Here is a 27,504-nt window from a genome sequence, read left to right on the forward strand (position 1 = left end):
TTGACAAATCTGCAATTTTGTAATGTCATCATGTCAACATAGAAGAGAATCTGAAAGAATGTTGTTGAGTCCTTGCACAGAATTTACATCCTATCCTGGGGCAGAATGGGGTCCTATCCAGTATTAGAACGGTATACCTAATAAAGTGGCCACTCTGTGTACATACTGGTTCTAATTATCTGTACCAGTGCTGTGCGGTTTCATTCCTTTTTTTTAAGTCGATTTATCTAGTTTCATTTCTGAGTTTCAATGCAAGTTTATATAGCAAAGTAGTTTGTTCTTTGATGGTTATATGTAAAAATCACATTAAATTGGAAGGAATGGAAAGGGAGTTAGGGATGATTCTGCACAGGACTTTAAAGTATAATGGGGTAGATGTATGAAGCCCAGAAACGGTATCAGCGCACGTTAAGTGCGCTGATACCGTTTCTCCCCGATGTATGATCGGGGGTCTGGGCGGTAAATGACAGGGGCGCTATGCGCCCCTGTCATTATCGGCGCTGCTATCTACAAGATAGCAGCGCCGACAGCCTGGGCTATGTGCGAACGGTCAGATCGTCTGACCATTCGGCCGGCTGTAGCTGTCGTTATCGACAGCTACAGTCAGGCGCTAGCCTATCCCCACAGCAGGGAGTCCCTGCTGTGGCGGCTACCGGCTCCAGGGCTGCACGCGGGGATTTCGCGATACTTCCGAGATCCCGCGCATGCTCATTGGAGCCGGCCGGGCCTGACACACATCGCATCAGCACTAGGCTGATGCGATGTGGTCTGTAGCGGGTAGCGCCGGAGGGGGGAGTTAACGCTCCTCCTCTCCGGCCGGTGAGATGTTCACACATCTCACCGGTAGTGCTTCCTGCTTCGCCTCGGTAAAGAGGCGAAGCAGGAAGCGTTATAGCGGCACTTAACATTCCACTATAATACATCTACCCCAGTATGATAAAAAAACAACTATGGTAATGATTTAGGGAGTGCAAATCTTTCACAAGTAAATTTGTTGGTGGTGCTCCCACAAGTCAGAAAACGTCATAAATGTAAATAATGTTTAACAAAAGGGCAAAAAGAAAATTACTTTTAAATTCATGTATTGAAATGATGATTAATATTAAAAATAAACTTTTATTTATATACCTTTTAAAATAAAGAACAAATGGTGTGTGTAGCTTGACACCTGTTCGAAATTAATAAAATTAGCTTAAAATAACTGGTATTACCTGTAATATATCATACCAGAAAGCAGGCAAACATATATATTCATTATATTGCTACTTTTTCTAATAGGGCAGGGGTGGGAAACCTCTTTCTGCCGAGGGCCATTTTGATATATATAACATTATTTGTGGGCCTGGTGCAGGCCACACCCCCTTTGTGTGATGCCACAAAGGGGTTGAGTCACAAAGGTTGGTGATCACAGCAATGCCTGGAGCATCCTGAGAACGCTCCGGGGAGCTGTAAGGGCAGTGGTGTGACCATCTGAAGCGCCCTAAGAACGCTCCAGGCGGCACTGCTGCATAGATTCTGGCTGCAGGGTGCCATTTTAGGCACCCTGCTAGCCAGATGAGGCTAGCAGAAAAAAGCTCAGACGGCCAGACCAGATGATTGCGGCACTACCACGATTATTAGTACGTAGACCCCTTAGAATGGGTGGCCATCCAATCCTGTGTGGGAGTTAGGTGAACACTACTGCCTAATGGTATTGAAGGAATCAGATGCACCCAGGTTGAATGGACACACTTACCAGGAGGAATGGGTTGTGTACCTGTGATGTATCCAAGTTGTGATATTTCTCTGCATGTGTTCAATGGATAAGGGTCCCCAGTCAGCTGGCTAGAACCTAGGAGTGGAATCCCATTCACCACAGGAGCTCTGTATCCAGCTGGTATCGGGCACAGGTCTAATATTTTATGGAAAATATGTTTATTTTACGTACCTAACAAATGAACTACACTGCACAAGCAGACTCCGAAATGCATACAACCATTTACCTCCAACTAGAAGAGTTCAACGGTTATTAGTAAGTATAGCTTGCCAAATGGCAGATGTATATTCCACATGCTATGGTGGCCTGCAGAAATACTTTTTATGTTACTTTTACCAGGTTAGCATGCAGGCTCTCATATTTATCAAGTATATTTTTCATAAATTATGCAGAAACAGTAGTTTCTGCATAATTTTATGTATTCCCACTATGCACTAATTTCCTGCAGAAGGCTTATTAGCTATGGTCTGACCCCTGTGTACTAAACCTTAGTTTTTTGGAGTTTGTACCCTTTTGTTTATGCCATTCACAGGTGGCGTAATCTGCTTTATGCCTATGGTGGCATTCTCGCAGTAGAGGGATCTTATGATCCCTCTCCCGCAGCCTCTGCACAGTGTCAGATTCTCAGGAGAGGACTTTCAAAATTGTGAAAGATTCCTCTGAGAGCCCGGGGATGTAATACGCAGGAACAGCAGCTACTGTTGTCCCTGATACAGATTTGTGGGGACATTTTTCTCAAAAGTGAAAAAGCCTGTTGCGAGACACACCATGAATAATCGTGGCACTGCTAATACATACTGTAGGCACACCTAGTTTTAACTAGAGATGAGAGGTCATGTTTTGGATAGCCTTTAAGATAAATCAGAACTTGCGCTAATTTGGCTAAAATAACTGAGTCTCAACAAACTGCTCATCTCTAGTTTTAACAGGAAGGTTTGGTCTGCACCCCTCAAATGTATGTAATTGTAATGGTGCTGAAATGCTTTGGTTTGTATCTCCGTTTAAACAAAAAAGATGTATACATAAAGTATGTTTTGGGGGAAATTAAACTTCAGTGCTATACATTTTCCACAGTAGGCATCAGCATTGTTGAAACTTTCACTAGAAGTACTGTAGCTGCCACAAAAGCTGCTGCAGCCAGAAACAGCTCACTCTGCCTTATTCGTTGTTACACACTACAGCAGCAGGGCAAAGCATATTGCAACCACAAAATAAATCGTTCAGTTAGAGAACAGAAAAATAATCTCCATGCTAAAAACAAAAACATTAGTGACAATTAAGGCAGATAATATTTAAATTAAATGTAATACAATCGTAAATGTTAGGACAACGGAACTGATGTACGTAGTTTATTTTCCTACGTGTACAGTAACTTTTGCTATCAAGTGGTCATCAAGGTGTGACTGCAGCACTCGGCAGTGTCGGCACTAATTGTGCCGGGGGCGGGGCCGGGACAGCAGCTGCCAATGAGAGGGGGTGATATACATACATACACCAGGAAGGCAGGAACACTACTCAGCTCCTCCCCTCAGCCCGTCCTCCTTAACATGGTAATCATTCATTACCCGCCCTGTGACTGTGAGCTGCTGCTGCTCAGGCTCCGTGCAGGTGACATGGGTGATTACACAGAGGTACAGTAATACACTGAAATTATCACGTGTCCACTGAGTACTGCTGAAGCTGTAATCCCGACCTCTAGCAGACCAGCTGCACGTTATTATACTGTATAGAAGGGGACACAGGCTAATATAACAACGTAATACTTGACTCTGCCTTCGTTAACTTTTATAATAGCCATTCTCACAATGGAGTGATGTTGGGCCAATATGCCGTTTCATGATAACGTCATCGCCTACATCGCTCAGTGTATCTGCATGTTTGCGTGCTCCTGCGGTCGCTAGGTTTGATGTGGTGCATATCAAACCTAGCGATATCGCTAGCAGCAAGTCCATTGTTAATGAATGACGAAACGGTAATCGCTACGTCGTTCATTAAAGTCGTCCAGTGTGGATGCACAATCATTGTTGATGGGCATTTGTTCTGATGTCGGAACGAATGCCCGTTGCTCCAGTGTGTACCCAGCTTTAGCGAGCATGAATAGTTTTTTTTGTAGTGTAGATGACCTGTTGTCTAATATATATGTAGATATACTAGATAGATATAGATATATTTGCGGTTTTAGGGATCAATTCAATTAGACTCACCCTGTGAGTTTGCGTGTAAGTGTGCCTATATGCAGCCCTTACAGTAGCAGTTAGGTCTAAATTCAAGTGGGCTGAAGTACCTCTGATGTCGCAACCATGTGACCTGCGATGGCAGGGGGAGGAGCAAGGTTTAGAACATGGAACCCACGCTTCGGGCAAGGTGGCTTGCTTTGCTCGCCACAGGTTACTATTCCCAATCAATGGCCACGTGGATAGTAAAACTGCTAGCCCACTGGCCTTGCCCTCCCCATGCCATTGTGAGTCACACGGTTGTGACATCAGAGGTTCTTCAACCAACTTGGTTTCAGCATCAACCAGCAGAAAACCAGCCCAATTGCGCTAATTGAATCTGCCCCTTCTAAAGCTGTGTACACACTGGAGCGATATTGTCCTGAAATTTAGTTTCTGAATCAGAACGACATACTGGCCGGAACGTTGAGTGTGTACGTCCAATCTGGGTGCTCCCACGGTCGGTTGTGATATCTTCCGGTCGGCCATGCTGCACAATATCGCATGTGGTGCCTTGAAAGGTAATGTAGGACCGAACGAGGGATCGTTCTGCCCTTCCTTACATCGTTCTGATGTGTACTGCGGATACAATATGTGGACCCGTGGGCCGCCATATCATTCGGGTACACATTGCTCCAGTGTGTACCCAGCTGTAGGTGAGGTTGGTGCTATAAAGGGATGTAGTATAAAGATGTTGCATTGTCATTGCCTCTGCATTTTCATTTCAAAGAAGTAGCTGTATATATTTTGCCTTTCTAGGAACATATTAAAATACCCTTTGGCAAGAAATACCTGGATGCTGTGGTTTCTGCCCCTATCACTGGCAGTGGAGTTATATACGGAGTTATTTTGACACATGGTGCTGGAGGTGACATGAACTATTCCCACTTAGTGTCTTTGACCAACTACTTGGTACCTCATGGAATCCTTTGTCTCAGATTTACCTGCAAAGGGCTTAATTTAGTGTACAGAACAAAAGCTTACAAAGCCGTGTTGGTACGTAAATTATTCTTTGTCATTATTAGTTTAAAATTTAGGACTATTAATATCATATTGCATTGTGTAAACCAATACAGTTGAAATAAATTTTTTTACTTTTATAAATAAATAGATAAGTAATGCTGGTTAAATACCTGGGGTTAAATAAGTACCAGCACCGCATTCTTTTTTTAGCCTCGTATTTACACTGTTTTAAAAAAAAAATTATATACATAGATTGTTAGAAACGAGCTAGGCGCCAGGGGCTGGCTGGCAACTTTAAACCTGGGGGGCAAACACAAGCATGTGGCCCTTGATTTTCTATCAAATAACTGCGACGGAAAAAATAGCATAATACATTTCTCAGAGGCGTGGTGTATCTAATGTGGATGTGGTTAGAGGCGTGGTGTATCTAATGTGGGTGTGGTCAGAGGCGTGGCGTATCTAATGTGGGTGTGGTCAGAGGCGTGGTGTATTAAATGTGGGTGTGGTTTAAATAGCCATAGAAATGACTTATGTCAAAGAGCTATAAACAAATACATAACCTACCAACCCCTTCTGACAAAACAGAAACTATACTAGTGTACTCTCTTCAATACAGAGACCATAACAGTGACCTCTGTAGAATAATTAGCCTCTCCTTGCTCATTAAAAATCTGCACCCCATTTATAAATTAGACTCCAGATTTCACTCACCCAAACCTCCATTATTAAAATTACTACCACAGATATGACCCCCTCACACAGTCCTGATTATAAGCTGTACCTCAAATATAACTCACCTTCTCCCTCATGAAATATCAAACCACAGATTTTCAAATCAATTCTCCTCTCTCCCTCATAGTAAACAGTGCCCAGAGACCTCAGATCTATGAGGCAACCCAACCATAGAACATACTTACCCTGCCTGCTTCAATCAGTCCCTCTGTCTCGTCTCTTCTTGCAGCCTTCTGAATTCCAATTGGTGGATAACTCCAGCCATCCACCAATCAGTGTGGGGAGACATCCCACCACTGTGATTCGTGGATGAGACTAGAGCCATTCACCAATCAACATTCTGCCAAGCCAAACACAGACAGACGCTGCGGCTGCATCACAGGTATGTGACACGTGGCCGGGGGCAGATCTAGACTTTTCTTTTAAGGGGGGGCAGATTAAGGAATTAATCCTTACTCCTCCCCTCTCTGTGCATTACTCCTCCCAATTCCAATACTGGCCTCTCCAATTGCCGTGTGCTGAGACCAACAGACAGCTGCTGCATTGTTTGATGTCACAGCAAATTCATCCAGAACACGTGTGAATGATGTAACCGTCTGCAGCTGTTATATGGCTTCCACGTGTTGGTATAGGGGTTTCCAATTTTTTTTTAAAATTTTTCAATACCCCTTCCCAAATTATTACTTTGACAAGGTCCGTTTGCTGGGACTCCAGCACTGTCTGTATTCAACTACTATTTGTCAAATACACAAACTAATTTTGTGCTCCAAATTGAAACCAACATTAAAGGCAAACGCAAGGGGGGGTTCCGGTTGCCTGTAAACTCCTCTCGTTAGCCCAAACCACGATGACCACAATAGAAATTGCATATAATACTAGAGTTGTATGTTTTTAAGCTTCCCCCCCAGTGTCACATGTGAAATAATTAGCACCACCTGTTGATCTTTTAAAATGTGTGAGCCAGTAATGAATACAATTGTGCACCAACCATGACAGTGGTTCTCAAACTTGATCCTCAGGACCCCACACAGGTCATGTTTTCCAGGTCACCCAGCAGGTGCAAAGGTGTATTCATTACTCACTGACACATTTTAAAAAATCCACAGGTGGAGCTAATTATTTCACTTGTGATTCTGTGAGGAGATCTGGAAAACATGTACTGTTTGGGATGCATTGATGTAGACCATCTATTAAGTCAATTATTAACAGGACCATATTGGGATGAAAACACAGCCCAGGAAATTCCTGAAATAGCCCTAAATGGGGGTGTGGAGTCTGTGGAAGGGGCAGAATCTAGATGGGTCTGATGGTATGTAAGTGGCATGTGGAAGAGTGTCATAAGGGCATTTGAAGGAGTCTAATGGCATATAAGGGCATCTGTATGGTCTGATGACATATAAAAAGGGGACGCCAAGCTGAGACCTTGCCCCAGGTGACAAAAGCATAGCTTTACCCAAGTTTAGAGACACTTAATGTAAAATACTAAGGAGGAGGAGATTATGTTGCAGATACGCAATGAAAGAGTACTGGAAGAGGGCCCAGCTTGTGAGAGTTTACAATCTATAGGGGAGGGTTTGTTAAATAGAGGTTGTGGGAGAGTTGATTTAAAAAAACAACTAACTGGGGGTACTAGCTTCATTGACTTGGGGCATTTTGTTTTGGTGCCATTATCAGAGGAAGGAGGCTGCAGGACATCAAAACAACCATTGAAAACAATGGGTCAATTTATGCATAAAGACCCAAGTCACATATGAATGGTAGAAGGAGTTGGTGGTAGGTTAGCTGGGCACAATAGGGATAAGTACTCCCTGCATAATATTATGCCACATATGAGTGGTAGGAGGAGTTGGTGGTATGGTACAGTAGATTAGCTGGGGACCATAGGGATAAGGTAGTGGATAGATCCCCTGTGATATTTGTACCCTGATGTCATCAGTCACTGTTCAACGTCATTCCCTACTATCCACGTGGACATAGAGGGGGAATATAAACCTCCAATCCACGTCACTTCCAGGTACAGATACTGAAGGGGTTCTATACACAACCATAGGGATTCCTTGCATAATTTTATGTCACATCACTGCCAGTGTGGGCAGTTTGTGTAGTGAGATGCAGACATCCAGGGTGCAGACCCAGAGCTGGAAGACTGTGTAAAACTGAAACCGGAATAATCCCATGGGCTGAAGCACTGTACTGTACTGGTGCAAGATGATTTCACTATGTAGAGCAGTAAAAGGGTGCAGAAGCCTCAAAAGAGAGGAGAGGCACTGAGGCAGTAAAAGACCCAGTTAAATCTCCTTATTGGGATAGCTACTGACCTTACAAACTGCAAGTCGAGCCAAAAGAAACAGAACTCTCACAGTTTCACCAGGCAGGAATCCCTCAGCACAGCATCAGGCAGGAAATGGGGTAAAGGTGTCTACTCCCTCTATCCAAGTACCCCGAGCAATGTAAAGCACAGCATCTCACGGCCGGCGCCATCACTTACTGGAGAAGGCTGAATAGGCTGGCGTTAAGGAGGGCACTAGCTAAGCCTATTCCAGCCACATATATCCCCAAACGCCAGTGAGGTAAAGGACAAAGAAGTCACCTGCTGATTGCCAGGCCCCAGCGTAACAGCCGGCAAACAATGACACATATCCTCCCAGCCAAATGGTTAGGCCACGCCCCGGGGGTGTCCCCGACCCCAGTTGTGGGGCTGTGTGATGCCTGGAGGCCTCTATCTTTATGCGGTCGCGCTGCTAGTGTCAGTCTGCTCTCCTCACTACACCCCATGCGGTGCAGAGGCTTACTGTTAAGAGCATGCATTTAAGCAGCAACATGTTTGTGAATTTGGATAAGCCCTGATCGCCCCCCACACACCCCCACCCCCTGGTATTGCTGCTGATGCTCCCCGACCGCTCCATTTATCCTATTCAAACAGTCAGAGCGGCCGGGAGACAGAGAGAAGAAGCTCCCCGGCCTCTCTGACTGTATGAATAGGATTAATGGAGTGGTCGGTGAGCTTCTCTCTGTCTCCCGGCCACCGGGCATGTGATGCAGCTAGCCGGCGGCCCCTAACTTAAAAATTGTAGCAGGCCAGGGTGCAGATGTCACCCGGCCCAGCCCGCCACTGCTCAGCGCTACTTCTGTTCTTCATATAACCAACAGGCATTAGGGCCAGGAGGTTCTCCACGGAGGCGCAACCTCCGGCGTTCTAGGCTCCCTGACGCATCTTTCTCTGATCTGTCGTACATATGGAAATGCACCTGAGATCTCCCAAGTGTAGGAACCCTATCCAGACCTTGCAAAGTCCACTAAATCACAACAGATTGATACATTATATAAATACCAGTGCACCTAAGTGCTTATACCCTAAATGTATACCCTGGTGCACCACAATGTCCAGCATAACTCAAATGCTCCTGATTGCAACTGGGAATCCTGACAACCTGTACCAGCTATTACCCCTTTGTCATGTTTAGGGTTTTTAGATCCGAGGGTGGCTTGCCCAGCATTTATGGACATGCTGGGCTGACTTCAAGCTCTCCACTTACTGTGAAAAGATGGCGAGCGCTGCACTGCAAATCCTCCCCCCGCAGAACACTGCGCCGCCATAAAGGCAGGGTGCATTTTGTCATTTTAAAGTCGGGTAGGGCGCGGCACCTGGCTAAATCAGCCTAGTGGGAACGCTAGGGAAGGCAACTTCACTTGATATGTTGGTTAAGCCATATTGGAAGATTAGGATAACACTTGGCACAAATACTACATGAATCATTTGTGTATGTTGGTGGCTATACAGATATCTTACGAAGACAAAAGCCTAATGAGACAAATCAACTTGAGGTGTACTTTATATGGCACAAAGTTTAACGCCTCCTGTCAGCATCTGCGATCCCACTGCTGCGACTGAAGTTGCAGCCTGGGATCACTATCGCGACCAGGCTGGCCACCTTGTGAGGCCAGGAAGTCTGCGTCTATAGAAGCAGACCCTGGCCTCGTCCCTCCCGGAAAATGGGGTTGACGTTTCCGGGAACGCCAGCCTTCCCCGCACCACCCCTGCTTGTCAATCAGGCAGAAGCAGTGGGGGGCCTCAGTGCACTCTCACAGGACCTATTCTGCACATGCGCAGATTCCCGATAATGGGTAATCTGCATGACAATGCAAAACTGCGTCCTCTATAGAATTAGGCCCCCTGTGTGCAAGCATAATGTAGGATTCTTAGGAGGAGAAAATGTGAAAGACTCCACCAATAAGGCGGTTTTCACAAACAATGTCCCTGCTAGTTAATTTTAGCACATAGGGGGAATACTTTCCTTAAAAATTAAATAGTCTGCGATTATTAATACATAGGCTCCTAAGGAGAGGTTAGTGAGATTTACCTGAATATAGAATTTTTATTCTCTTATTTAAAACTAAGCGGTGTGCAATATTTATAAATGTATGTCCATTGGATGGATCATGTTAAATAAATGACATCACATATTAGATATGTCTATTTAATTCAGGGAAGCTGGTTGCTACAGTTCTCACACATGCATGTTAAAGAAGGAATTTCCTTACATAGTAAATATTAATGCTAAAACCGATAGTAAATAATACAAAACCTTCTCTTTATGGTGTAAATGTTCTAAGTATTACAATCACCATTTTCTTTTGTACCCATTTTAGACCTATTTAAAGTCTTCTGACAAATATAGACTTGGTGGTGTCTTTCTTGGCGGTAAGCTACACTATTACTATACATTAGTAGTCATACTTTCATATTGTAATTAGATGCACTTTTGATTGACTGGCTCTGTGTGTTACAAGGGGGGCCAGGCGATTTATTCAATCTATTTGCGGTGGAAAAAGGGAGAGGGATAGACTATTGCAAAGGTATACAAGCGGGAATCCGGCTGCCTTGATATCGACAGCCGGCTTCCCGACTGTCATATCCCGGTGAGGGTGAAATGCCGGGGCGTCTATATCTAGACGCCTGTCATTTCCCCGACGCCGGGTGCCGCGAGCGGAGAGCATCGGGGGGGAGGGTTAGGTTTAGGGCGCCTGGGGGGGACTTAGGGTTAGGCACCCCCCCGGGAGGGTTAGCTAGGGGGAGGGAGGGTTAGGGTTAGGCCCCCCGGGCGGGACTTAGGGTTAGGCACCCCCTCGGGGAACTTAGGTTTAGGCAGCGGGGAAGGGGGGGATTAGGATTAGGCACTTGGGGGGGGGGGGGTTAGGCACCCCTAAGGAGGGTTAGGGGGTTAGGTTAGGTTAGTTTATACTTACATTAACAACAATCGGGATTTCCAGTGCTGTCGGGCTTCCGCTGCCGGGAACTCTGCTTTTGTCGGCCAGGCGCCGCCGGGAATCGAACCAGCGGTATTTCATACCGATTCCATTGCAAGTTACTGCAAAGTCCTGCACTTGATTGACTGCAATAAAAAGCCCTGCGACTAAAGCAGCGTTGCATTATTTCAGAGTTTACATATGTTATCCACCACTCAATGTGCTTACTGATTACTGAGAATAGTAGATGCTTGGAAAGGGACAATGAAACTTAAACATGGGTAACCCCAAGACTTCATTATGGTAACTTGAATGTGAAGAGATTAGGAGTACTCTAGACTAAACTATGAAAATGCAGGAATCCCAATGGAAAAAAAAAGAAACTATAAACCTATCTTAGGAGAACAATGAAAGAGGAGGAAATACATGATGTATTGTAGAAATAATCATCTATGAAAAATATAAAATGTTCATAGAATAGAACATTGTACCTGCAGTTATTATCTTTTATATGGGGCCACAAGGGTTCCATGGAGAAAACATACAACAAATTTACCTAAGTCCATTATACAGTTACAGAAAAGTTTACGTATACACATAACTTCAATGATGGGAGGGAATTCCAAAAATAAAGGCTAGTAAATGAATTTTAAATGGACTATGATTATAGTTCCTTGTAAACCTTTATTCATCAAGTATTCCAAAGTAATAAAACATCAAAACAATGCTGAAAGCCCCATAAGATCCAGGCTTTATAAAGGGGCTGACTCCGAGTCGGACACACTGCCGATGTCGGTTACAGAGAAGCAATTCTCTGTATTCCTCTAAAGCCGTATACACACGAGACGATTTTTATGGACAATAATGTTCAACGATATATTGTTCTCTGTGTATGCAGTGAATGACCAATGATGCGCACTCCCGCGGGTCGTTAACGATGTCATGTGTCGTCCGTATATGCAGGGAAATCTGACGATATTGTCAATAATTGCCTGTTCAGAGATGTGGCAGGATGACTTCACTGAATTTTATATTTAAAGATATCTTTCAGTGTGTACACCCAATATCGTTTGTCCTGCACTACAGAAAGTTCAAGGAAAATCTTTCACCAATGTCGTTCATACAGCACATCGTCTAGTGTGTATGAGCCAATAGTCGCACTGTGCATGCATCCGAAGTCTGTGTCCGCAGAGTCGCAGTTGCTATTGATGCAAACGGGAGATTCACAGTCTCAGTTCTGTTTAGAAATGTATTGGGTGTTCCTCGGGATGACAGCAAGGTGACTAAATGGAAGTACAGAGTTGATCCGTCTTATAGGCGTGATATGGGTGTGTTGCGGATTTGTTCTGGTCGCCGTTGAGTACAGAGACACAGACTCGTTCACATAGTAGGTTATATTGATATGGTGAATCTGCGCCTGCCAAGGGGCTGCTACAAGTTTCGATGGTGCAATCGATGCTGCATCTAAAGGCTTACCAAACGGGATTGTTGCGTCTAAGGATGCCAGAACTGGGCATCTCAGTCCTTGCACATTCGGAAGCAGGGTGGTAGACCAGGGCTGGTACTAGCATATAGTTGCATCCTCCATTTCTAAATCATTTTAACTAATCATTTACTCATTTTCTTTATTTGTAACATTATTTTGGGAATCCCCTTGGATAGTCTTAGCATGTATTTTAGTCACGTAGAAGCATTACCTTGAGGCTTGGGAGCTACCTTGTACTTTCCTTTACCCTCAGTTTGTGAATATGCATGTAAGCCATTGTGGTTTCTCTCTGTGATTGTATTCATAATTATGTTGTATGGGGCACCTTTAAAGTGGTGCATAGCTTATGCAGTTTTATTGTAAACACAGGTTTATAATGTACTCTTTCCATCTCCAAGCAACTGATTGCAGGCGAAGTTTTTTTGCAAATTTTTTGGACTGTGTTTCAAGTTTATGAAAAACAAATGCAGTATATGTTTTTTACCCATTAATAATCTCGCTAAGCAGAGTGCCCTAGACTGCAGACGTTTAAGTGAGTTCTTTAAAAATGACAGCACATTAACATTTATGTAATATAAAGCTGCATTATCTCTGCTGTAAAGGACGGTCTATGGGCTCCCGTGCTGCCACTTCAGTAATGAGAGCAGCTTGTGAAGAAGAGGACGGCTTCATCCAAGGGCTGATTTGTCTGTCATATCCACTACACCCTCCTAATGCAAAAGGCAAGCTGCGAGATGAAGATCTGGTCCTGGTAACAAGGCCATCATTATTCATCTCTGGGTCAGCAGATGATATGTGTGACAAGGTGAGGCTGGGCTCACAGTTTAATAGCTTGTTTTATCATTATAATTATTCCTTGTAGATATTTTAATGATCTGTGAAAAATGTAATTCTGTGAAATGAGGGAATAAATTGGCAGTATTTATAGAGACAAAGATTGTTCACATCACTAATATATGAATAGCTATGTCATTGTATAGTATAGTTATCTATTGATGAATCCCATTGACAAGTGTTTATAAACTTCAATGGTACCAGTGACACATCTCTCTTCAGTGGTACACATAACACATCTCCAGCTGGAAGTGTCCCTGTTCTTCAAATCTTGCCCTACAGATTCCATTTTTTATTCTTTTTCTAATATAACCTGAGGGAAGATGCAAATTTGGCAGCCTGTAACTTTTTCAGGCAGTGCAGTCATTGGCATGACTTCCTAAAAACACTGACATGGGTTTATTCCAACCAGGGCCCTATCTGGCTTGGTTTTGTATGTCCTACATGGAGTTGCATTTGTTTACTCTGGTTTCCTCTCACAATCCAAAGACATGCGGTTGGTTAATTGGCTTCTGTCAAAAAAAATAACCCTAGTGTGTGTGTGTGTGTACATGTGATAGGGAATATAGATTGTAAGCGCCACTGGGGCAGGGACTGATGTGAATGACTAAACATTTTTTTTAACTGTTTGCCTGGCATGGTTGCATTGTTTACGATCACGCCAGGCTGTGCGTTACCTGACATGGTCGCAGACAAAGCAACCAGTCAGAAACGCACACTGGACGGCTGCTGAAAGATAATTCCCTGCACCCTCCCCAAGTGTCTGCCGTGCTGCCAATCACTGCTGATCAGGCAACCCGGCAGTACCCCAACCTGGCGGCTGCAGAGAGTAGCAGATGCAGAGGAAATGTAAATGAACCAGCCCTCAGCCCCCCCATTGTGTAACCGGTGGACGCAGAGAGGAGCAGGCATGGGGGAAATGTAAAGTTGCAATGGTCCAATGATTGATATTCTGATATATCAACTGTTGATATTTAAAAAAATCAATATAAATGTTATGGGATCAATCCAATTAGGAGCAAGTTTGCAAGTGCGAGTTTGTCTCATAAAATTTACACACTACGCACCAATGCTCGCTCCCGAGAATCACGTAATCCAATTTGAAATGCCAACTTGCGCTACTCGCAGTGAGGGTGTGCAAAAATCCCTATAGCATGCTACTTGAGAGAAGGGGATGAAAAATTGGCAGACCATCCTGACCCCCAAAAATTTATAATTTAGTTAGCAGGATCGTATAGAAAGTGACCGATTTGTGCATTTTGTTTAAATTAAAAAAAAATGATAAAAATGAAATGAAAAATGCAAAAGTAGGAAAGGGGGGATTTTGGAGTACTTTGAGGCCTCTTTAATTACATTTTTTAAGTGTAAAAACATAAAAATCAATTATTTTTTCCATTAAAAAAATACTGTAATTAAATTTGGAATGCTTAAACTAACGAAAAAGTTGATCTGGGGGTAATTTCAGGCCATTTTTTTAAACACCCAAAAATAACATGTAATTATTGGTCCAATTAGGCTAATTGAAAACTTCTAAATGTCTAATTAGTCATTAGGGGGGCTGTCTGGGGGAGTTCTGCACTGTGTCCTGACATTTTTACCTTCAAATAAAGATTTTCCCCGTCCCATCTTATGCTGGGCATACACTACCAGATAAAATGCCTGTCAGACCGACAGACATTTTATCTGGCAGCCTGCCAGCCGCAGAAGTCGCCGGCATACACTGTGAGAGAAATCTCACAGTGTATAGCCCGACATTCGCGCTCCGCCCCCGGGGGCGGAGTCATTTCCCTGGAACACAGGAAATGTCTGTCTGTCGGCTGCGCTGGGCATACACTGCCCGATGCGGCCGACAGTTTACCCGCTAAATATCGCATCGGACGGGCATGCTGGACAATCCAGCATGCCCGACCGAGCAATATTTAACCCTCGGTCGCCCCCCCACACGCTACAATTATCGCGGCGATCCGCCGATATTGGGCGGATCGTCCCGATAATTGTAGCGTGTATGCCCAGCATTAGTGTTCACTCTAGGTGCGGCGGCAGGCAGGGCACCCCATCTAGAGCAAGTGCACTTCTGCGCGCGCCCGAAGAAGGGATGTGGCCAATGGAAAGGGGCATGTCTTTATGACACATCCCCTTTTCCTAGCTCTTGGAGGCGTGCCCGGCACTTACGGACATGCCGGACAGCCCCCAAGCGCCGCGGTCATTGTAAATGGATGCCGGGCGCATGCGTCTGACATCTGTTCACCAGCGGTGACCGCTGCTCTGTCGTTTTCCCCACCCGCAGGAGCCCGTGGGTGAAGGACAGAACCCGCAGGCTGTTTCAGCGAGGCGCCGCACTGGAGGGCAGGGTGCTTTCTGAAACAGCCTAGCGGGAACGCTACATCTCACACCCTCAGGGACGAAAAAAAATGGTGAGTTTGGAATTGGATTGCAAATGTAATTTGCAGTGCAAGTTTGCATTGAAAACAGCTTGCACAAGCCAGCTCCCACCTAATTGAATTACCCCCATGTGTTTAAAAAAAAATTAAATATATATATACAGTCAGGTCCATAAATATTGGGACATTGACAGAATTTTCAGATTTTGGCCTCTATTCACCACCACAATGGTTTTGAAATGAAACAAACAAGATGTGCTTTAACTGCAGACTTTCAGATTTAATTTGAGGGTAATTACATCCAAATCGTGTGAACGGTGTAGGAATTACAACAGTTTCAATATGTGCCTCCCACTTTTTAAGGGACCAAAAGTAATGGGACTATCAACTCAAAAGCTATTTCATGGACAGGTGTGAGCTATTCCCTCGTTATTTCATTATCAATTAAGCAGGTAAAAGGTCTGGAGTTGATTCTAGCTGTGACATTTGCATTTGGAATCAGTTGCTATCAACTCTCTATATGAGATCCAAAGAGCTGTCACTATCAGTGAAGCAAGCCATCATTAGGCTGAAAAATCAAAACAAACCCATCAGAGAGATAGCAAAAACATTAGGTGTGGCCAAATCAACTGTTTGGAACATTCTTAAAAAGAAAGAAAGCATCGGAGAGCTCAGCAACACCAAAAGACCCGGAAGACCACGGAAAACAACTGTGGTGGATGACAGAAGAATTATTTCCCTGGTGAAGAAAAACCCCTTCACAACAGTTGGCCAAATCAAGAACACTCTCCAGGAGGTAGATGTATATGTGTCAAAGTCAACAATCAAGAGAAGACTTCACAAGAGTGAATATAGAGGGTTCACCACAAGATGCAAACCATTGGTGAGCCACAAAAACAGGAAGGTCAGATTAGAGTTTGCCAAACAACATCTAATAAAGCCATTACAGTTCTGGAACAACATCCTATGGACAGATGAGACAAAGATCAACTTGTACCAGAGTGATGGGAAGAGAAGGAAAGGAACTGCTCATGATCCAAAACATACCACCTCATCAGTGAAGCATGGTGGTGGTAGTGTCATGGCGTGGGCATGTATGGCTGCCAATGGAACTGGTTCCCTTGTATTTATTGATGATGTGACTGCTGACAAAAGCAGCAGAATGAATTCTGAAGGTGTTTCGGGCAATATTATATGCTCCTATTCAGTCAAATACTTCAGAACTCATTGGACGGCGCTTCACAGTGCAGATGGACAATGACCTGAAGCATACTGCATAAGCAACCAAGGAGTTTTTTAAGGCTAAAAAGTGGAATGTTATGCAATGGCCAAGTCAATCCCCTGACCTGAATCCGATTGAGCATGCATTTCACTTGATGAAGACAAAACTGAAGGGAAAATGCCCCAAGAACAAGCAGGAACTGAAGCCTTTTGCAGTAGAGGCCTGGCAGAGCATCACCAGGGATGAAACCCAGCGTCTGGTGATTTCTATGCGTTCCAGACTTCAGGCTGTAATTGCCTGCAAAGGATTTACAACAAAGTATTAAAAAGTGAAAGTTAGATTTAGGATTATTTAGTTTGTCGCATTACTTTTGACCCCTTAAAAAGTGGGAGGCACATATAGAAACCGTTGTAATTTCTACACCGTTCACCTGATTTGGATGTAATTACCCTCAAATTAAATCTGAAAGTCTGCAGTTAAAGCACATCTTGTTTGTTTCATTTCAAAGTCATTGTGGTGGTGAATAGAAGCCAAAATATGAAAATTCTGTCAATGTCCCAATATTTATGGACCTAACTGTATATTGTTTTTAAATAAAACTGTTTGATAAGTTTTGAATAGATGTTCTTGACCTAATTCAATCATAACAAACCCAGACAATTTCTGAGCGGTTTCTGGAAAAAATATTAGCTAGTGAAGTGGTTAAAGAGATGCATAATAAATATATAATATATATATGCTACATAAATAACTAATAATTTTGAACAGGGGACATGACTCATAATAACATGTTTTTATTGGAGCAAAGTAGTTGGTGCAGTTAAAATGACTTCTGTACATTAGATAGTTTTATCGTATGGTTCTGGCCACATGTAAAGCAATATAGATGTGGTCACAGTGGCGTCACAATAGTCCCCGCGGTGGCTTGGGGGCGGCGCTGAATCAGCAAGAGGTGAGGGCAGCGGGCGGACTGCTGTGGGGACAGCCGGGCAGCGTGGTAGCTGTGCTGGCTTCTAATACCAGGTTCGTCACCTCACCAGTGCACCAAATTAGGAAGAGGTGAGGGGCACGGGCAGACTGCCGCAGGACATCCGTGCGGCGCGGGAGCTGGGTTGCTGGTTTCTAATACTGGGTCCGTCACCTCACCAGTGCGCCGAATCAGGGAGAGTTGAGGGCCGCTGGTGGACTGCTGCGGGGACAGGCGGGCGGGTGCTGGGCCTCTGCATTTGTTACAGTAAGTAACTCATGTTATGTATTAGCATGTGTTAACATAAATACAACTGACATTGCAATGCAGCTCTTAGTATTAGAGCATGTGTTTGAATACTCTAGCATAGAGATAAATTAATTCTGTAGCATCAATGTCAGTGGTATTTATGTTGCATGAGAGATTATCTTGATAAAACCAGAAATTCAGTGTTCCCCAGTGTGACTGGAGGCTTTTTGTAACACATGGGGATCAGTGGCCTTTGAGTCCATTTGCAATCACCCAATTATTTCCATATAAACTAGCCAACTCACAGCTCCTAAATTATAAATCCTTAGTTGTGGCCACAGCATGTGCACCTGTCACAAGTAATTTACTCATACGGAGACTTGCATTGTGTAATGGGGGGAGGGGGGACTGGCACTGTGTGGTGCTGCAATGGGAGACCTGCATTGTGTGGTGCTGTGATGGGACTGGCACTGGTGATGCTGTAATAGGACTCCAATTTTATGTTTCATTGTTCCAAAATAGTCCCACACACTGTATATACAGAACAGCAGCATCTAAAATATACCTACAATTGTTATTTTGCAAACCGTATTAAATTTTGTTTATCACAAGAATATTTTTTTCCTTTTTTCTTTTTACCAAAATACCATTGGGGGGGGAGTCAGAAACCTTTTTTGCCAAGGGGGCAGCAAAATTTATAGTTACCCCACTGTGTGGCCAGGGCTGAGCTACGATGCAGTTTTGCTATACATATGAGTAGCAATCTAGGACATGATTTGGCCAAGCATCTGGGTTACTCCCGGTGTCAGCGGCCAGTGTTACAGCCAGAGGTTGACAAAAACGGTAGTGGTCATTTTCTAACCTAATTTTGCCTGTGATCCTATCAGTTTTAATAAAATGGTGCCCTGGGCTCTTTTGGGAGCCACACATGCTGCAATATCAGGTGAATTGCCTTATATCACTGTAGATACTGCAGAGTGTTTAACTCAAAATATATATAGCTTATTGTGTAAATAACTACAGTAAGACCCATTAGTTATGTGAGAAGAAACCGCATTGCCAAGCAGAAGAAAAGGCTACTTTACCCACATCCTTAATACGGAGTTCTCTGTTGTGATAGTCATTTGTTATATATAATTATATATAGCAGCTGTTAAGATGTAGCTTGGCTTTAACACTCTTTGACATTGAATGAAAGTGAAGTGAAACTGTTGTCTCATTATTTCACATCACATCTGTTTTCACATTTCTTTCTCTTGTCCATGTACAGACCTTGATGCTAAGTACTGTCAGTAAAATGAAAGCTCCTGGAAAGATCCATTGGGTTGAAAATGCAAATCATGGAATGACAGCCAAAGGGAAAACAATGGCCCATGTTTTGACAGAAATAAATGAACAGACTTTGCTTTGGATTCAGGAGATATTGAAGCAGTAAGTGATCTGGACACTATACAAGTTACAGAACCATACACCTGGTATAGTGTTATGCAAACTCTCTCTATTGGCTTTCTGGTTCAGGAAAAAGTAGCAACAGCCATAGGCCAAGAAAACGTTGTTGCTGCTTCTTTTGTTACTTATGTTTATTATGTCTTTCAATCATATACTTACTGTTTGTTCATGGGAACACTGACCGCTCCAAAACTGTAGTAGATTACGATTATCACCCACCAATTCTGCTTTGTGGGGTATACACTGCCAATGACACACAAATATTATTCAAAAGCATATTAAAGAGATGAAACAGCTAGCACCCAAACAAAAACACCACATTGATATTTTGTTATTACAGCTGGGGATATCCACCAGAGTAACTTTATCCCGCTGAGAAGGCTGAGTCACTGAGCTTCTCAGTATTGAAGCACCAAATGAAACCTGCTGCTCCTAAACTTGCAAGGAGTGTTTCATATTATAGGAAAACTACATTCTTTGTTTTGTATCTTGTCATCTGCCAATATACTGAGAATTACTACTCCTTAGGCATACATAGTTTATATTTAATGTCTCTATGAAAATATTCTGAAAATACAGTTTCCTGCATACCTAGGCACTTGTTTGCCTTTGATTGATGAGTTTTTTCTTAAGTTTCATAAAGGCCAGAGATCTACAAAAATTGCTAATTTAAATACATGTGCAACGTGCTGCAACCCCAGTGTCACCTTCTGTTATTTTTGGAGCCATCAGGAGCTCCCTCTTGCACACCACTAATGTACCGAAGTGTCATGTGTGTTATTCTACAAAGCAAATGACAGGCTTTGCCTTGAACTCTGTTCTTTGTACCCAACCTTCCCAGGCCACACCCTGAGTGACTTACCACATAGTGATAAAATTATATTGTACAGTTAATAACTTGTATGAGTTTGAAAGAACACATCACTGTAGACTGAATAATGTAGTTCTCTGGTATTTTGTCTATATGTGGAATTATTGCAATTCATTTCTTATCTTTTTATGTTATCTACTGTATGTCTTTGCATAGTTGTTTTATATCCACTGCATTGCACTTATTTTCTCTAGTTTTTATACAAAAATGCATACAAATTGTATTATTTGATAGGTATATTATTTGCCTGTTGTTTTGTTAACATTGAAATAAAATTGATACAACAATGACGTATTTGTTTATATTGCAGTGGTATAGCTACATTGATAATTAGGTTGGTATTGTCTATCTTGACTTCAGCCGTGTCACTAATCTTTCTGACACCCGGTGGGGGGGTCAGGGATCCGCCATGAAGCCACGCCCACTCATGTGAGCCATTCTTGGGGGTATAACCGCATGTCATGGCCCCCGTTCTCGGCACTCAATCAATGGGCTTAGAGGCAGGGGAGAGACTGGGGACTGGCCAGTAGCTGCTGCTCCACGGAGTAAGCCCAGCTGCACATCCACCAGCCTGTCTCTGCAGTGTGGCTGCTCTGTGACAACATCTGAGCAGCTCTGCTATTTTGGTGTCACCCCCTCGAATGGTGTCACCCAGTGCGGCTCGCACCCCCTTAGTGACTCCAGTACTTGACTTTAACCACAAAATTCTCAATCAGGTTAATCAAAAGTATATTTATATTTGTGTAATTATTTTAATGCCCACAATATATTCAATATATGGGGTCAATCCTAATATATGCAATGTACTTCCGGGTGCGAGTCATCGCGACATTGCCCACGCTTGACGACCGCTCGGAATCACGAAAAGTGCTCGCAGCCCCATAGGGCTCTGAGTAAAACTAATTATATTTGGGCTCGGAGCGGTCGTCGAAGGGTGCGAGATGCGGTGCCGGCGTTTTAACACAGTTTCAAGGGCAATTCGCACCCTTCGCATGGAATAGTATTGACCCCTAAGATTGAATACATGCTGCGTTCTATGCTCTGTTACCCCTTTATCTGAGTGTGGCAGGGTTGGTGGCAAATTTAATTTTAATTTGTCAAGAGTAAAGACTGACCTCATTCAGAGCCGCTTGCAAAAAGTGAGCGCTCGCTCTGAATGAGGGCGGCCACTTTTGTTTTGAAAGCCGGCCTCCTGGCCGCTCGCTAAGCTGTGGGTTACCACCCACAGCTTTAGCGAGTGACCAGGTGATGGTCGCGATGGTCGAGACCATCGGGGCTTGCGACGAGACTCTTGCGGTAGGGTCTCGTCTACCGCAAGCCCCAGGTAGCTTCCTGCTCTAACAGAGCAGGAAGCTCCCTACTGACATCACTGGTGATGTCAGTAGGGCCGCCTACAAGCGCCAGGCGTTCCTTAAGGAACGCCTCCGTTTGTCTGGCCACCCCGCCTACAAAACGGGGCGAGCTGTCGATCAACATCGACAGCCGCCCCGTTTGTAGCGAGCCTCGGAGCGAGTAAATTTGTCACTTGCTCCGGGGCTTGCGCGCTGCGCGTACGCAGGCCCTCACCATCGAGCCACTTGCAAGCGGGTCTGAATGAGGGCCTGAGTTTCATGAACATTCCCTGTTCTATCTTTGTGAAATAAATGCTTTCAGAAGCATTGGTCAGTGCGGACTCTGTGATAACAATGATTGTCGTCCATCGGAAAACAGTCGTATTCAGACGGTTGTGAAACACAATAATTTAAAATTTACCGAAGTGAATGATTCTCTGTGATACGCGGTGCAATATTTTGGGGCTATAAAAGGATAATAAGTATGTTACAGTGATCATTATTACCAATAATTCCATTTCTTGTAGTTTTAATGTGTAATTTCATCAAACGGAGACCCGGTTGGGGCTGATACTATCTCTTGTATTAATGCACACTCCCAGCTAACTTTTGACAGTGGCTAGTAGGCAGTGTTCTATTTCAAATAAATGCTTAAGAATTTCAGATTGTAAAATAATTATTTGCAAAAACTGGTCAATAAATAGCTAATGTAGTGTCTGATATATCACAGTTAATTTACACATCTAAATAATAATTTTTGATATAACAATCATTTAACACATTTACATACAGGACATAAATAATTTAGTGCTAGCAAAAAGCAAAGCAACAGGCACATTTTGTTCTGAATCGTATCCCTACAGAGAGAATACATTTGACGAACATCTGTGTTTCCTCCAGAATCCAGCTTTAAAACCACTTAATTAACTGTGAGGGGAGATACTGAAAAAGCTGAATTGTGAATCAACAGTGTACCCAGCAGTGAGTGACAAATGGACCATATGGATTCTGCAGAACAGTTTAATTGAGTATCAGTATAATACTGTTCATTCATTCAGAAGTTTCTTAGTGCAAGGTGTCATGGGCTTATGAATGGCTGTCCTGCATTTTATGTTATTGATTTAAATAATTCAATAAACTGGCTTTTTATGCATATTTTGTTTACTCATCACCTTTGTAAAACTATTTAAAAAAAACAGTTTTCATATGATTTTTACTCAAGAAAGTACAGAGAGAAAGGCAGCTTCTAGCAAGCAAACACAAGCATGGAAAGTGGTAACAGTGGGTTCTGGCTGAGGTGCAGAAACGTTTGTCTTGTTGCACACAAATGCAAAAACAAGAAAGCACAAGATTGTTAAACATCAGAGAGTGAACATTTGGGGGGTATTATACCGTTAGCTAGAGGGGTTAGGCACTAGGGGGAGGGTTAGAATTAGAGTGCGGGGAGGTTAGGCTTAGGCACCGGGGAGGGAGGGTTAGAATAGTACTTACCATAGTGTCCTATGGGTATAGGGATGCCGCTGTTGGTATTACGAACAGCGGCATCCTGACAGCCGGGATATCATACCCAACCCTACCATAGTAGGATTGCAGAGTAGCAGTATCGTATCATACAGCATACCACAGATTCACATGTATAGCTCCTTCCTCCACCACAGAACACACACAATTCAACGACCAGGCCTTGTGTAAGAGAGAAGTGGGGTCACCACCTGAATCCACAGGGCAGTATGTCACTCTGCAACACACTATCCCGATAGAGGGTAGTCATTGAGCTCTTGTGACAGGAACCCAGCACTTCAGTTAAACTGGGGGTAAAAAATCTGCACTAACTATAAGTCGTTGTGATGGGTGATGAAGTTTAAAAAATCTACATATGGCTGGGAGGCCAGATAGTCTTGGAATCCCATTTTTCATGGAATGTAGCCACATTAAGGGAACATGATCAAAGACCACTACAAAAGGCACTCCTGATAAGTAATACCAAAGTGTCTCTAATGCACATTTTATAACAAGACATTCTTACAGTCGAGTCACATTATTATGACCACCAGCTAATAGCCAGAATAACCGCTGTGTGCAGCATGGACAGCAGCTAGACAAGCTAGAAGTGACTCAATAAGGTGCTGGTAGGTTGGCAGAGGTATCTGGAGCCATGCTGACTGCAGTGCATCCCACAGCTGCTGGAGGGTGCTTGGTGGAGTATCCATAGAGCGAACACAACAATGGTTGCATGGTTTTTGTTCTACGATGTTTCTCGCCTGACACACCAACGTTCAGCCATTCAATGAAGCAGAAAATGTGACTTATCGGAGAAGGCAACCCTTTGTCAATCAGCGGAGGTCCAATTCTGATACAGGCATGCAAATTGAAGCCTTTTCCACTGATGCACCTTCCTTAGCATAGGTGCAGTGACCATCTGTTTGCTTCGGAGCCCCATACACAGTAGGGTTCGCTGAACTGTTTTAGACACATCTTGTGGCTCCCAGGTTTATATTGATGGTGAGCTGCTCCACTGTAGCGCGTCAGTCGGCCCTCACGCACCTTCGTAGCCGACGTTCACCTCTCACATCAATGGTACGTGGTGCTCCGCAGTTTCCACGTTGGTTATTCGCAATGGTGCCGTTGTCCAGTCACGATACACCTTCACCACAGCAGCACGCGAATAGTTCACAAACTGCGCTGTTTCAGAAATACTGCCACCCTTGGCCTGAAAGCCAATAATCATCCCTACTTCCAACTCTGATAAATCCCCCCTTTTACCCATGACAGCAACGAGTGATATGTGTGCAGACTGCCTATCGCACACCTTATGTACCCACACAAATGTAACCAATTTTAACAATTTTTTTTTGTCCTTTTTTCAGTGTTTAAAACCATATGATCGACTGTCATTTGCTCCCATACATTACCAGGTTTTCATTCCAACCAGCCAGATTGGACAGATATCTGACAGATAATTATATAGTGGATGTCCTGCTTAAGAGTATGCAGTCTGTCCTGAGGAAGAGGGGTCTTCCCTCATCTCTTCCCGGCTCCTCCACTCTGCCTCCTGAGTGACTGGGACTAGATGATGAGGGTCAGGCGGTCCTACTCTTGCTGTTGGGGATGACGACCAATCATGTGACTGTCTTCGGGGCGAAAATCCGGGCATAGTGGATAGAAGTCCCTGCCACGGCCTGGCATGGCCCCTGGCAGTAAGTATATCTATGTTTAGTCACACTGTGTAATTGAGTGATCCTGCATGCCAGCCACTTCACGGCAATGCCAGACATGCATATCTGGCATGGGCCCAAGCCCTCCTGGTACTCCATCATCTTCCCTTTCTCTGGGCAATGAGCCCTCTTTTAATTCATTCATCCCATACTACTGGGAGCTGTCACGTCTGAAACTGGAGAAGAGGACGTGGTGGGCCTCAGTTGGGGAAAGAAACGGAGATGAGGGGCCTGGATATACGTTCTCCTCATCCACAGGTCTTGAGTGTTGGCGAGACCTGGGCAAAGGTGCGGAGTCTAACCCACAGGATGGTGTTCGCCAGTGACCCCCCCAATTGGGATATGGGCTTAGCTGCACCCCGTGAGCAGGTCGCGGTCCTTTGACCAGGTACCCAAGCCCTGCAGGGATAGAGACACTACACCCGTGGCCCAGCGAGGATATGCCTGTTAGGCACAACACAGTCCCTGAAAATACTGTATAGACAACAACTTGACACGAGGATCAAAAACGTCAATAAGGCTTTCAAAGTGGGAAGCGACTCACGGTTACTTGAGACGTCACCAGAGATAGAAGGCACACAGGTGAAGGTAGTAACACTGCTGCACGGGTATTCACCAGAGACATAAAGGCACACAGGTAAAGGTAGTAACACTGCTGCACGGGTATTCACCAGAGATGTTAAGGCACACAGGTAAAGGTGGTAACACTGCTGCACGGGTATTCACCAGAGATGTTAAGGCACACAGGTAAAGGTGGTATCACTGCTGCACGGGTATTCACCAGAGATGTTAAGGCACACAGGTAAAGGTGGTATCACTGCTGCTGTACGGATAAATAGGAACCTGGACCGGGAACTCACTAAGTCACGCTAGGAGACAACCGTTGTTCAGGCAATTTCCCATAACCTGTGGGACAGTTTTATACCCAGGGGAACCCTTAGACAGGTGCACAGCATCAGCTGGAAACGAGCCAATCAGGAGGAAGGATCCAGTCACATGGGCCGACTGTCATGGCGGCGCCCATGTCCGTATTAGAGATGCCATACACCAGCCCTCCAGGAAGCCACAGCAAGCGGGGAGAATCCTCAGCTTCTCCCCCGCCGTCGCGCAGGCCGACCGACCACCCAGGATGAAAGGGGAAGCCGGCGGTGCGGTAAGCGGGCGCCGATCCCCGGCTGAGCCTTGACAGTACCCCCTCCTTTAAGGGTGGGCACTGAACACCCACCAGGCTTATCTGGGAATCGCCTATGAAAACTCTGGATTAGTCGCGGAGCGTGTACATCAGAGGCTCTGATCCAGGCCCTTTCCTCGGGGCCGTAGCCCTTCCAATCGATGAGATATTGAAGGGTGTGGAATCTGTGCCGGGAATCCAAGATCTTTTCCACCTCAAATTCAGTGCCTTGTAATGTCTTGACTTGAGGCAATTTAGGGGAACACTTCTGAAAACGATTGAGCACCAGGGGCTGTAAGAGAGAGACGTGAAAAGTATTTGAAATCTTCATTTGAGGGGGAAGTTCCAATTTATAAGTTACTGGACTGATTATCTTAATGATACGATATGGACCGATAAAACGCGGAGCAAGTTTCATGGACGGGACTCTTAAGCGGATATTTTTGGAAGATAACCAGGCCCTGTCCCCGACTCTCAACAGGGGAACCGCCAAACGTTTCCTGTCCGCAAATTTTTTGTAATTTCTAGAAGATTGCTTTAGGGATAAGTGAATTTTATTCCATAGAACTGAGAAGGATTGAATCTCTTGATTCACAGCTGGAACATCTATAGATGGAAGCTTCTGGAATTCTGGAACTCGTGGATGTCTACCAAAAACCGTAAAAAAAGGAGTGGATTTAGAGGAAGAATGAAATTTAAAGTTATGAGAAAACTCTGCCCATGGCAGGAGGTCCACCCAATCATCCTGGGAAGAAGACACAAGGAGCCTAATGAAGCTCTCCAGCTCTTGATTGACCCTTTCCGTTTGACCATTCGACTGTGGGTGGTAGGCTGAGGAAAAGTTCAGTTTGATTCCACAGGTACTACACAGGGCTCTCCAGAATTTGGCTGTAAATTGAACACCTCGATCAGAGACTATTTCCCTGGGGAGACCGTGTAATCTGAAGATGTCTCGAATAAAAATTTTTGCTAATTGATGAGCAGAAGGAAGGCCAACGAGCGGGATAAAATGTGCCATTTTAGAAAAGCGATCCACGACCACCCATACCGTGTTATGTCCCTTGCACCGAGGTAATTCGGAAATAAAATCCATTGAGATGTGGGTCCAAGGAGCAGTTGGGATAGACAAGGGACGAAGAGGACCAACCATTTGTCTACGCTGAATTTTATGTTGGGCGCATTTGATACAGGAGCGGACAAACTCCGTGACATCCTTCTTCATGGTCGGCCACCAGTACGATCGAAGTAAGAACTGGTAGGTCTTGGTGATTCCAGTGTGACCTGCGAACAAGGATGCATGAGCCCAAACCAGCTATTTTTTACGTAACTTAGGAGGTACAAAAATTTTCCCAGGTGGCAAGGACACTACTTGAGTAGGAGCAAATACAATTGGGTCAAAAATGGAACGAACTTGAGA

At 44.2% G+C, this 27,504-nt stretch overlaps 1 protein-coding gene across 1 annotated transcript; it reads left to right on the top strand.

Annotated features, from left to right (window-relative positions):
* Positions 1 to 3,288: 3,288 nt before the first annotated feature.
* On the top strand, positions 3,289 to 20,616 carry TEX30 (testis expressed 30). The gene is made up of 5 exons (XM_088458278.1): positions 3,289 to 3,387; positions 4,729 to 4,965; positions 10,315 to 10,366; positions 13,000 to 13,202; positions 19,321 to 20,616. The coding sequence occupies exons 1-5, from the start codon at positions 3,304 to 3,306 to the stop codon at positions 19,483 to 19,485; spliced, it is 741 nt and encodes a 246-aa protein (XP_088314404.1). The 5' UTR covers positions 3,289 to 3,303; the 3' UTR covers positions 19,486 to 20,616.
* Positions 20,617 to 27,504: the final 6,888 nt, after the last annotated feature.

The sequence above is a fragment of the Taudactylus pleione genome, unplaced genomic scaffold, assembly GCF_031769625.1.
Source record: "Taudactylus pleione unplaced genomic scaffold, aTauple2 ptg000041l, whole genome shotgun sequence".
In the NCBI taxonomy this organism is placed as follows: Eukaryota; Metazoa; Chordata; class Amphibia; order Anura; family Myobatrachidae; genus Taudactylus; species Taudactylus pleione.